The sequence below is a fragment of the Balaenoptera physalus genome (genome assembly GCF_965194825.1).
Source record: "Balaenoptera physalus genome assembly, chromosome: 3".
In the NCBI taxonomy this organism is placed as follows: Eukaryota; Metazoa; Chordata; class Mammalia; order Artiodactyla; family Balaenopteridae; genus Balaenoptera; species Balaenoptera physalus.
This window is the reverse complement of record NC_138890.1, coordinates 1,220,663-1,233,102: the sequence shown is the minus strand read 5'-3', so window position 1 is coordinate 1,233,102 and position 12,440 is coordinate 1,220,663. Positions and strand designations below refer to the sequence as shown.

At 54.0% G+C, this 12,440-nt stretch overlaps 1 protein-coding gene across 1 annotated transcript in view; it reads right to left on the bottom strand.

Annotated features, from left to right (window-relative positions):
- Positions 1-290: 290 nt before the first annotated feature.
- The window catches only part of GNG7 (G protein subunit gamma 7), a 151,139-nt gene continuing 138,989 nt past the window's right edge, over positions 291-12,440 (bottom strand). Inside the window, exons 4-5 of the mRNA XM_082456053.1 lie at positions 3,713-3,831; positions 291-443 (exon numbers count right to left, since the gene is read on the bottom strand). Of these exons, the coding sequence (XP_082312179.1) occupies positions 318-443; positions 3,713-3,793 (207 nt within the window). The 5' untranslated portion in view covers positions 3,794-3,831 and the 3' untranslated portion in view covers positions 291-317. The remainder of the gene's footprint in view (positions 444-3,712; positions 3,832-12,440) is intronic.

Sequence of the window (12,440 nt, the reverse complement as noted above, 5' to 3'; positions counted from 1 at the left end):
GGCCCCTGACAGGGCTGTGATGTTGGGTCTGAAAATCCATCTGAACCCAGAGGATACATTTTACCCCACCTGGGTGATGGCAACTTTTTGCATTTCTTTCGGAATTAAGAGTTTTGCTTGACTGTGTACTGAATGATGCCCTGGCTGGGGGAGGGGGGTCGGGGAGGAGCCTAGCAAGAGGGACGATAGAGCTATAGGATAATACAAGGTTTCTTGTCCTTTCGGGGAGGAGCCTAGCAAGAGGGACGATAGAGCTATAGGATAATACAAGGTTTCTTGTCCTTTCGGGGAGGAGCCTAGCAAGAGGGACGATAGAGCTATAGGATAATACAAGGTTTCTTGTCCTTAAAGGGGTTCTCCGAGGCGGGGACTCCCACCAGCAGGGGGTCGTTCCGGGCGTGCTGCTCACAGTAGCTCATGAGTTCGGAGGAGGCTTTGGAGACCTGTGTGTGGGCACAAGGACAAGAGAGGAAAGATAAGAAGGGGCACCGAAGCACCGTGTCCACAGCAGCACGACTCACAGCAGCCGAAAAGGTGGAGATAACCCCAGCGCCCGTCACCTGAAGACACACACCGTGACCCTCCACACATGGGAGCATCACGCAGCCACAAAAAGGAGAGAAGCCCCGACACTCGCTACCACGTGGACGGACCCTGAGAACACGATGCTCAGTGAGAGAAGCCAGACACAGAAGGACACACAGGGTGTGATTCCACTGATGGGAACCGTCCAGAACAGGCAGATCCACAGACACAGAGGGCAGTTGTCAGGGGCTGGGGAGTGACTGCTCATGGGGATGGGCCTCCTTTTGGGGTGATGGAATATTCTGGAATTAGGTAGTGGTGCATTAGGTTGCACAACAATGTCAATGTACTAAGTATCACTAATGGTAAATTTTATGTTACGTATATGTATTTTACCGGAAATTTAAGATTAAATAAGAAGCAGAAGAACTGAACCTTCTCCAGAGGGGGCTGTGTGGAGTTTGAAGGGAAGGGTCAGGGGAGGAATCACTCTAAGAAAGGACCTGACGGGGAGAGCCCTGCAGGTGCATCGCCCGAGAGGCGGGACAAGGCCTTTGGCATTTGATTCTTGTGCCGTCTGAGCCGTCGGGGTCTCGGTGACCATGGTGAGGGGGCTGACACTTAGGACCCCCTGCGTCAGGGTCTCCAAAAGAGGAGGGAGGAGATGCAGGGAGGGCCCACTGCAGCCCTGGGGGAAGCTGACGTGGGTAAAGTGGTGCCTAGTGTCCGGGGGGGCCCACCCTGCTGGCAGCACCGCGGCTGCGCTGTGGGACCCGGGGGGCCCCTCGAGTCCCGGGCGCATCTCTGCGGCCTTGACCCCTCGGCAGTCCCCTTCCCACCAGGAAGAGCGGCGGGCAGGGAAAGTCTGCGGAGGGTCTTCTGCGCCCCAGAGCTGCCGCCCCGGGCGCCAGGGCCCCGGGCTCGGATTCCACGGCTCCGCCTGGAAGACAAGCCCCCCGGGGCCCCTGGACGCTGCGCGCCCTCCGCTCGCCTCGCCGGCCTCTCACTCAGGCCGGCCCTGCGCTCCTGGTCGCCGTCTTGGGGCCGCAAAACCTCAGGCGGGACGGGAGGGAGACCGGTCACGCCCGACTCTGCTCCTCCCCACGTTCAAAGGCCGCCCGCGGAGGAGCCCTCCCGACATCAAACGGGCGGGTGAGTCAGCGGCCTCCGCCAGGGCCGGGGCTGGCTCGGCGCTGAGAGGAAACCACTTCAACCGGGGCTGCTCTGCCTTCAGCCCCAAGGAATGCTTTGAATGCTCAGAGTTCTGGAACGTTCAGACGCCTCGTGGGAGGCGCCCCCCACGACACCACCCGGGGGGTGCGGCAGCCTCCCTCCTACCTGGCTGGGCTGGAGGTGCAAGGCGACCACAGGGGTTGGCCCCATGGCCACATGGGGTCGCGCGTCCGCACTGCCGGGCCATCCGTTCCTAACCCGCGACCAGCAGTGACTGGGGGATGACCGTGCTGAGGGAAGCAAGGCCTGAACAGATGCGTGGAGTAACGGCTGATTCCATGTGTCTGCTTAGCTAGGCCAGGTACCTGGCTGTGTGGCCAAACGCCGGCCTAGATGTCTCTACGAAGGTCTCTTTAAGGTGAGATTAACATTTAAATCGATGGACTTTGAGGAAAACAGGTGACGCTCCATAATGTGGGTGGGCCGCATCTAATCAGTTGAAGGCCTTCAGAGAAAAGACTGAGGTCCCTCGAAGAGGAAGGAATTCTACCTCCCGACAGCCTTCGGACTCAAGTTGCATCAGCTCTTCCCTGGGTCTCCAGCCTGTGGTTCAGCCCTGTCAACCTGAGACCTGCCAGCCCCATGACTGCGTGAGCCAATGCCTAAAAGTACCTCTCATGCTCCCTCTCTGTCTCTAATATATAGTCATATATCCCTGACTAATCCAGTGGGTAGCTGGAGCACGGCTAATGTGGAAGCATAAATGACCCGTGTCTTCCCTGGATGGAGACTCCCTGGTCCTCACCCAGCCACCCACAAGCTGGGGTCTGCGGCAGGAATCAGCTTCTCGGAGGCGGCTCACCGTCCTTTGCAAAGTGGACATGGGTTTGGTGAGAGGATGATTTCAAAAAGTGTCAGACAGCTTTCTCGTGTAGGAGGCCATGACTAGCCCGTTGGTCTATATCCTCTGAAAGCCCTGGATGTCATCCTGATGTCCACTCGTGGACTTAAGATTCAGCTATATAAACAAATATGGTCCCTCCACACACGGGAGCATCAGTCAGCCAAACAAAGGAGTGAAGCCCGGACACTCACTACAACGTGGACAGACCTTGAGGACATGATGCTCAGTGAGAGAAGCCTGACACAGAAGGACCCACAGTGTGAGATTCCATTGATGGGAAACGTCCAGAACAGGCAGACACAGAGAGTGGGTTCCTGGTTGTCAGGGGCTGGGGAGGGGATGTGGGGTGCTTGCTAATGGGGACGGGCTTCTTTTTGGGGGTGATGCAATGTGCTGGAATTAGTCATGATGGTTGCACATTTTGAGTTCACCAAACGCCACTGAATTGCGCACTTTAAAAACGGTTAACTTTATGCAAATTAAAAAAAAAAAAAAAAAGCCCACAGAGCTGACTGCCCAATTATGCACTATCTTATTTTGCTTTGCATGTTCCTGGCCCCCGATGGGTTAAGTGTTTGCGAGGAGGAACTGCTTGTCCTTTTTCTTTTTTTAGCTAAAAATCAAACATGCTTATTTCAAAAAAATGTAATCAACACAGAAGTGGCGAAAGTAAACAGTGAAAGGCCCTGTGTCCTCTCTTCCCTGGGGCGGGGCCTCTGACTTCTCTTTGCATCTGTCACAACAGGGGAGCTGGACAGAGCTCTGAGGATGAGGGGATAGAAGAGAAAGTGACTGTCTCACGCTGACCCTTTTGGAGGGGCCTGATTTGGCCTTCTCTGGGGCCGTCCGGGGACGGATCCCAAGGGCTGGGGCAGGCTCACAGCAGTACTCGAGGCCTGCCTCTGGTCCCACTCTGTTTATAAAGCATGCTGGCACATCAATCGTCACAACAACCCATGATGTAGGTTTACGTCAGCTGTGTCTTTCTGCTGAGAAAACTGAGGCTCAGAGAGGTTGAGTGGCCCAAGGTCACACAGCGAGAGGCAGAGCCGAGTGCAAAGCCCTGCCGTCCTGCTAGCCTCCGTGCCCGGGGGTCTCTCCCCTGCTCACCTTGATGCGCTCGATCCCGGCTTCGATGCGGAGCTGTTCCACCAGCTTCCGAGCCTGGGCTATGTTGTTAGTGGCTGACATTGTCTGCCATCAGCTCTGGGCCCCTGTCGTCCAGAGAGCTGTGGGGAGAAGCAGACAGACGTGAGCTGGCCCGTGACGCCCCAGGACTTCAGGTGGAGGACGTTGAGGAGGGATAACCCACTTCCGGAAGCCTCATGGGGCCCGGCAGCCCCGCCACCCTGCAGCCACGACGCCTGTGTCCCTGGGTCACGGTGAGAGGCCCGGCCAAGCACATCTTCTCCTACAGTCCCCTCCTGCGGCCGGTCGGGGGTAAGTGCTCACTGGACATGACCACTGAGGGTCCCAAGAGAGCTCATAAAACCATTGCATCGGCTCCTGGTTGGCTCAGAATGAGGAGAGTTTTCTCTGATTCCCGCTCCTGCATTGGGACCCCTCCCCCCATACTGTTGGCACTGGGGCCAATCATTCTCTCTTGGGGGCCGTCCTGGGCCCTGTGGGGTGTCGAGCAGCCTCCGTGGCCCCCACCCACTTGATGCCAGGAGCACCCCCAGTGTGACAACCACAGATGTCCCCAGACATGACCCAGTGTCCTCTGGGGGCAGAGTCGCCCAGGGGCGAGACCCCTGGCTCTGGACCAAGGCAGATCACGTGGGAAGCCTGCATCCGTGGGTCCTGGGTACCCCACCCCTTCTCTGCAGGGCCTGGGCCTGTTTCCTTCCTTCATTTGGTCAGTTGTCCAGCAAATTAAAATTTAATTAAATTTAAAATGTTGCGATGCCCACAGATTCACATGCATTTGTAGAAAACAGTAGAGACAGCCCGTGTACCCGCTGCCTGGTTTCCCCCAGCGGTGGCATCTTGCAAAGCTGTAGTGACGTCATAACCAGGATGCTGACATTGACACAGGGGAGATGGGGGGCACTTCCACCCCCAGGGTCCTCATGCCTCCCTTCAGGGGCCACAGCCAGGTGGCCAGGCCGTGGCTATGTTCACCTTTTATACTTTAGTACCATGGCCTTGAGAATATTGTTTATTTATTTATTTATTTTAGGTTGCGATCGGCTATAACTTAGTTTATTATGAATAAAATGTGTAGCACATCATACATTTCTACCCCACAAATTCAGTGTTAGAAGAATTCCAACACGACAGAGCTTAGACTTGGCAAGAACAATGCAATAGACAGAGTAAGGCCACTTAAACAGGAAATGGCTTGTATAAGTAAAATTAACACAAACATTTTCTAGGTATGATTTGGTCTATAACTGGGCAGGATTAAGACAAATGCCATTCAACTTCAGTTAAAAAGTCAAAGTTTCACTGTTCAAATAAAAAGTCAAAGCACGCAATGTAGAAAAAAAATGATAAAACCATCTTAACCTGACTTACATCACATCCATATTCAATGAATTATGAGAATGCTATTTATTTTTTCAATATTTATTCATTTGGCTGCGCCAGGTCTTAGTTGAGGCATGTGGGATCTAGTTCCCCGACCAGGGATCGAACCCGGGCCCCCCTGCATTGGGAGCGCAGAGTCTTAGCCACTGGACCACCAGGGAAGTCCGGAAAATGCTCTTTAAATGGAACCACTCGGTAAGGAGCCTTTCAGGATTGGCTGTTTTTTCCCACTCAACCTAATTATCTGGAGATCCACCCCTGCGGCTGTGCTTATCAACAGTTCATTCCTTTGCAGTAAAGGTCCACAGTGTGGAGGTGCCTCTTAACCCTTTGCCTGTCCGAGAACACCTGGGCCGGCTCCCGGTTCTAGCTGTGTCAGCAACAGAGCTGCCACAGGTGTCTGTGTGCATGCTTCTGAGTGAATATAAGCCTTTATTTCTCAGGGATAAATGCTGAGGAGTGCGACTGCTTGTTTAATTTTTTAAGAGAACACCGGCCTGTTTTCCAGAGTGGCTACACAATTTTACATTCCCACCAGCCACGTACGAGTGATGTAAATTTATTTTTTATAATTCAGTTATGCAAAATTTTTCTGTCCCTTAAGGTGGTGAAAATTCTACTTTTTCCATCCAATCTACATTTAGTGAGCCCTGGGATAGTGGTTCTCAACTGGGGCCATCCTGCCCCCAGGGGACACTGGGTGATGTCTGGGGACATTCGTGGTTTTCAGAACCTGGGATGTTGCTCAACACCCCCCCAACCCCAGTGCCCAGGGCGGCCCCCCACAGAGGATGGCCCGGCCCCAAATGACGATAACGCCAAGGCTGAGAAATCGAGTCTGATCCTTGCTCACACTGGACACCAGGATAAATCCCCGATGGTCAGCCAGTGTAAACCAGGGGGCCCCCCAGCATCTGTATCACTTCCTCTCCCTCCCGCTCAGGTGTGGATTTAAATGTGTGCAGCACCCCAGGACCTCAGAGGTCACATTGTCCTGGGGGGGGGGATCCATGGAATCCCTAACCCAGGGGTTTCACCTGGGGAGATCCTGTCCTCAGGGGACACTGGGCGACACCTGCGGACGTCTGTGGTCGTCACGACAGGGAGCGGGGCTCCTGGCATTGAGATGGGATCAGAGAACGACCTGGCCCCAGTGTGCGCGTGGCCCGGGTTGAGGACGCTCCCAGTGGGTCCACGCAGTGTTCGTTTGGGATGGTGGGGTGCAGAGCCCAGGTTCAGGAGTCCTGGGGAGCCGCCCGACTGGGCTGGCGTTTACCCAGGTCTTTCAGTAGCACCGTGTGCTTCTGTCATCGTACACTGTACCTCTGTCTGTTTCCCAGAGGGGCAGCTGCAGAAAAGTAAAGGCAGAGTTCAGGTTCTCAAAAAATTTCCCTTTTGGCAATAAACAGAAACGGACCGTGGACGTGCATGTCTCGGATGGCCCTCCAGGGAATCGCGCGGAGTGAAAAGGCCAGTCCCCAGAGCCACATGCTGTGCGGTTCCATGTACAGAACATCCCCAAGACCACAAGGTCGTGGAGATGGAGGAGAGGTTCGTGGTTGCAGGGGGGCGGCGGCCTGGGGAGGGGTCTGGGTAGACAGGCGGACACGGGGTCCTCGTGCTGTGTGAAGTGCTGGAGATCTAGACTGTGTGTGTGTGTGTGTGTGGTTCACGTGTCTGCACAGGGGATAAACTTGCAAAGATCCTAATATACACACACAAGTAAAACTGCAGGAATCTGTGTTCGGTAGGTGATGTAGGGACTTTCCCTCTGTGATCTGGTACAACTGCGTGTGAATCTACAGTGATCTCCATCCAAGTTCCATTAAAAAAAAAAAAATCCCTTCCACACTGCTGGCTGCCTGCCTTCCCGCCAGACACCCAGGCCCCTTTCTGGGTCAGAAAAGGCCCGAGTGTGTCTGCTCTGGGCGTACAGGGCCCACGTGTGGGCTTCCAGAGGGCTCTGATTCAGCAGAGAGCTTCAAAGCGGCCACAAAACATCCAATTCAGGGAAAACCGCCCTTGGTTCGACTTAAAAATACCTAAATTACTCAGCGCTAAATATAGACGCTGACAGAGAACAAATGGGGTGGCTTCACAGCATGTTTTCCTTGGAAGGCCGGGGAGTCCTGCTCAGCACCCACACTCAGAGTGTCCACCAGGACCCTAGGAGGCCCGGCCACCCCGTGGGCACCCCAAACCGTGGCCTCCCTCGTCAGCTCTAAGCCCCTCAGTGCTGCTGGCTTTCTGTTCCGGGCACGATGCCCTGAGAGGCTCCCTCCAGGCTGGGTTATAACCTGGACCCCCTGGGACGGCCGGAGGGGGCTGCACTGGGGATGTGTGTGTGCTTGTGTGTCTGCATGCACGTGTGTGTGTGCATTTGTTTACATGCACGTGCATGTGTGAGCCTGCATGCGTGTGCATGCATGTGTGTCAGTGTGTATCTATGTGTGTGCACGTGTGTGTGTGCACGAGCAGCTGAGACCAGACATGGTTGCATCACGGCAGCCCAGACAGCAGACCGAAGTCCTGGTCCTGGCGGTGTCACGGCCAGTCACTGCCTCACCGCGTGCCCCCGGGGTTAGGTCAACTCCCGCAGGACAGGCAGTGGCTGTGAGTCAGCCCGGGAACATTCCTCACCAGCTGCCTCCCTGCCAGAGACACGTGATGGCCCCAGGCACCCGACCTGGCCGGGCCTGCCTGGCCCGTGGCGCCTTGGAAGGCCCTGGAAGCCGGGCAGGGCCTTGGGAAGCAGGAGGGAGGGGTGAGGCGGTTGGAGCTGCAGGTAGCGGTCAGATTCCGCCTGGGGAGAGGCCGGTTCTAGCCTGGCGAGGCTGGGGGCATGACTTGGGGTGAGGTTTGCCTAAAAATAGAAACTTAACAGACGACAGCAGGCCCTGGCTGGCCTCCCAGTAAAGGGCTAGGAAGTCACCAGGGTCAGGCTGGATCCCACAGAAGCATCGCGGGCGCGTGGCTGCAAGGCAAGGACCATGAAGGTCCCAAGCACGCCAGGATGCCTTGTGAGGCTGCGCTGATTACAGAGGGAGGGTCATCACTGGAGAGTTAAAGACCTGAGCCCAGAGGCCAGGCTCAAATGCACGTGAGGATTAAACACAACTGGGGGAGGGTGGTGTTTCTCGATGGCGAGCTGGGGGATGGCAGGATGGGGGACACCGAGTTAGAACAGGGTGCCTCCCCCAAGGCCCTGCTAACACTGGGACCAGGTCACTCTCGGTGGGGGCCCGTCCCGGGCGCTGCGGGGTGCGGAGCAGCCTCCCTGGACCCACCCACTCGATGCCAGGAGGCCCCCAGTCGTGACAGCCACAGACGTCCCCAGACATGGCCCCGTGTGGCCCAGGGGCAGGGCCACCTCCCCCGGGGTTGGACGGGGGAAACCTCTGGGTTATATTAGGCCTCATTTTCCCAACCAAAGAGATTCCATATAAAAAGTCATAGAATGGGGACTTCCCTGGCGGTCCAGCGGTTGAGACTCTGCGCTTCCACTGCAGGGGGCGCAGGTTCAATCCCTGGTTGGGGAACTAAGATCCCACATGCCGTGCGGCGTGGCCAAAAAGTAAAAAAACAAAACAAGTCATCGGAAGAAAAAGAAAATACACACAGATTAGTGAAAATGTACAGAATGCTGATTTTCTGTTTCAGAGAATTTACCTCCTAGCAACTGAAGCAACAGAACGAGTGGAGAAGATTAACAGCTATGATTGTATACAACTATTCAGAACTTCTTCACGGCAAACCGATAAAACTAAAACCCAAGACCAGCGACCTAGGAAAAATCATGGCAACGATACACTGGAAAGCGACCTCTCTGTCATGTTAATAATACCTTAGCTGGGTATTTTTTATCTGGAAAGGACTCACTCGAGGAATTCATGTGAAAAGTAATTTAACCGGTAAAACACAAAGTGAACAAAGCGTGGCCTCATCAGCAATCGAGGAAAGTAGGTTGGCGGGATCATGGGCTGCCAGCACTTCATTTACCCAGGACACCAGGAAGGCTGCAGGAAGAGTGACACCTGACGCAGGTAGGGATATGCTTGTCCCCGACTCTCTGGTATTGTCGGCCAATCTCAGCCTCATAAACTGGACATCAGGAGCTACGAGGCTGTCCTCTCAAATCCCTTGCTGGGGCATTTATCCCGAGGGAACAAAAATCAAGAGAAATAAAAAGCTACATATAGAAAGGTGTTTACAACGGTGTTATTTATAATAGTGCAAAATTGAATGAAACCATGTGTCCTGCAACGGGGGAATGGCTAATTCAGTGGGGTGTTTTCCTAGTGGAGCAACTGTTATAAATGGTACCCAAAGATGGGGAGCCCAGAGGAGGTGTTTCATGAAAAAACAGGGAGATGGATAAAGTGAGGATGTGTGGCTATTTACCACTGTATTAAAACATATGTGGATAAAGGCAGAAGGGGAACCTCAAATTGACAGTCTGGTTAGTCATTGTTATTATGATTTCCTTTAATGAAATGGTTTCCATTAAGGTACAACTTGCATCCAGTAAAATCTGTGCTTTGGGGCATGCAGTCGATGAGAACTTAGAAACACATACAGTCCTGTAGCCAGTACCAATTGTGAGTAAAGCCGTGGTGAACATTCATGTCCAGGTTTTTGTGGGAACCTAAGTTTCTGTTTCTCCCGGGGAAATGCCTGGGCATGGGATTTCTGGCTCCTAGGACAGGTGTATGTTTAACTTTACAGGTTAAACATTTTCAAACAGTTTCCAAAGTCACTGCGCTGTTTTGTATTTTGAAATAATCACAGACTGACAGGCAGTTGCAAAAATTGTACAGGGTGCCATGCACTCTTTTCCCCCGATTCCCCCGATGGTGACATCTTATGTGACTGTGGGACAATATCAAACTGGGACACTGCTGCTGGCCCGACGCTCACCGGGCTCAGGTTCTACCAGCCCTCCCACGACTCACATGTGTGCAGACGGGACGTTTGTCACCACTCACCCCTCCAGGAAGGTCTGGTCTAAACGTCGCCTGTCCTGGCCTCTATCCCTGACTGAGATCCAAGTCCCTTTCTCCTGCATCCCTCACCCAGCCAGGACATCTGCCTGCAGACCTGCCCCCACGCCACCGCGACCACCCCCACTGACATCTGTGTCTGGATCATTCTCTGGGGCGCCGTCCTGAGCACTGTAGGGGTTTGAGCAGCATCCCTGGCCCCCACCCACTCAATGTCAGGAGCTCCCCCAGTTGTGACAGCCACAGATGTCCCCAGACATCGCCCAGTGTCCCCAGGGGGCAGAATCTAAGGCTTTTGTTGAACTCTCTTATCAGAAGAAACCCTGCAGCTAAAAGAGGTTCATTTAGGCAAAATGCAAACAGTTTTTTGGAATTGAAATGGTCCAGTTTGAAGTGAGATGGTACTGAATGGAACAGAAGTTTGTTTCAAAGAGGGTTTAAATTTCTTAGCATCTGAGAATTCCCTGGAGGTCCAGTGGTTAGAACTCTGCGCTCTTACTACTGAGGGGGTGGGTTCAATCCCTGGTCAGGGAACTAAGATCCCACAAGCTGCTTCGCCTGGCCAGAAAAAAAAAAAAAAAAAGAATTTCTTAGTATCCAACAACCTCTGTGGCTGGGAGAAGTCACACGGGGCCAGAGTTTCAGAGTTTCCCTCAAACTCAACCAAGAACACATTTGAAGGAGGAAAGAGCACAGCCCTGGGGGGAGAGAGGGGGAGGCAGAGGCCCTGTGGAAAGTGGTGGACCTGCATTCTGCCCCAGCTCCCAAAGCTGTGTGGTTTTGGGACAGTTACCTCCCCCCTCTGAGCTCCAGTGAGCTCTGCTCAATGCTCAGAGTGACACTCCCTCTCGGCACAGGGCCTGGCCAACCTCCAGGTCCCCAAGTTCCTATGTTAGGGGACGGGGGCCCCAGAGGCTGGCAGCCACGGGGAGGGCCCTCCTTCAGGAACCTGTGGCAACTGCCACATATAAACACAGCTGCAGGGGAGGAGGGACGAGAGACGAGGTGCCTGGAGCTCCTCTGCATAGTGAGCGGGCACTGGCCGGTTTGCTGGAAGCTACTGCGAAATCTCCCTGCCCTGGGACTTTGCTGGCACCGTGGTGGCCACACCACTCATCTGCCCAGGGGCTGGGCGGGGCAGGGCATCACAAAGCCCACCTGGCCTGGGGGAAAGCGGGGCAGAGTCTGAAGTGGATTGTATTAAAACTAGGAGTGGAGGGACTTCCCTGGTGGCGCAGTGGTTAAGAATCCGCCTGCCAATGCAGGGGACACGGGTTCGAGCCCTGGTCCGGGAAGGTCCCACGTGCCGAGGAGCAACTAAGCCCGTGTGCCACAACTACTGAGCCTGCGCTCTAGAGCCCGCGAGCCACAACTACCAAGCCCGCAAGTCACAACTACGGAAGCCGGCATGCCTAGAGACCGTGCTCTTCAACAAGAGAAGCCACTGCAATGAGAAGCCCACGCACCACAACGAAGAGTAGCCCCCGCTCACCGCAACTAGAGAAAGCCCATGCGCAGCAACAAAGACCCAACACAGGCAAAAATAAAATAATTAATTAATTAATTTAAAAAAATAAATAAAAGCTGAGCATGGATCCCTTTCTGTCGTTCTGTGGCTCTAAGATCACGCTGATCTATTGATACATTCACGGCCTCCTCCTCAGCCACCTGGACTTTGGATTAAAACCCCTATCTGCAGATTTCACTCCAATGACGGTGGGCCAGCTCCTGTGGACGCTCTCCTGACGAGGGCAACTAGCAAAGCTTCATGGAATAGAGAAGCCTGAAGGCACTGGAGGGCTATTAAGATAGTGAAGGTTTCCATCCAGGATCTGGGGAGGATGGAAGCCCAGGAGTCTGGCTTTGGGGCTGCTTTTTACTGGGGTGGAGGGTTTGCTAAGAGGCCAAGTGGCTATTGCCCTCACAAGGCTAGGGGCTCAGAGGTTGAGATCCAGGGCCTCCTAGGGGGAGAGAGATTGGGGAACTCCCCCTTGGTATGAGCTGGGACAAAAGAGTCCTGCCTTCTAAGAAAAGGGTCCACAGGAGGCAGACAGGCCCTCACAGTGACTGTAGCTGAGTTCTGAATAACCTCAGTCCCTGATACTGGATTGAGGTGAACTTAGATTGCTAGCAGCCCTAGATGCTGGACAGAAGTAAAAATGGATCCTTTCTGGTGGAAAACAACATCATCTTAGGCTTCGAATTATTTCTACAAACAAGTCAGCAGTCACAATATCTAGCACACAATCAGAAATGACCAGGCATAAAAGAAGACAGGCACATGAACGAAAATCAGCAGAAATAAC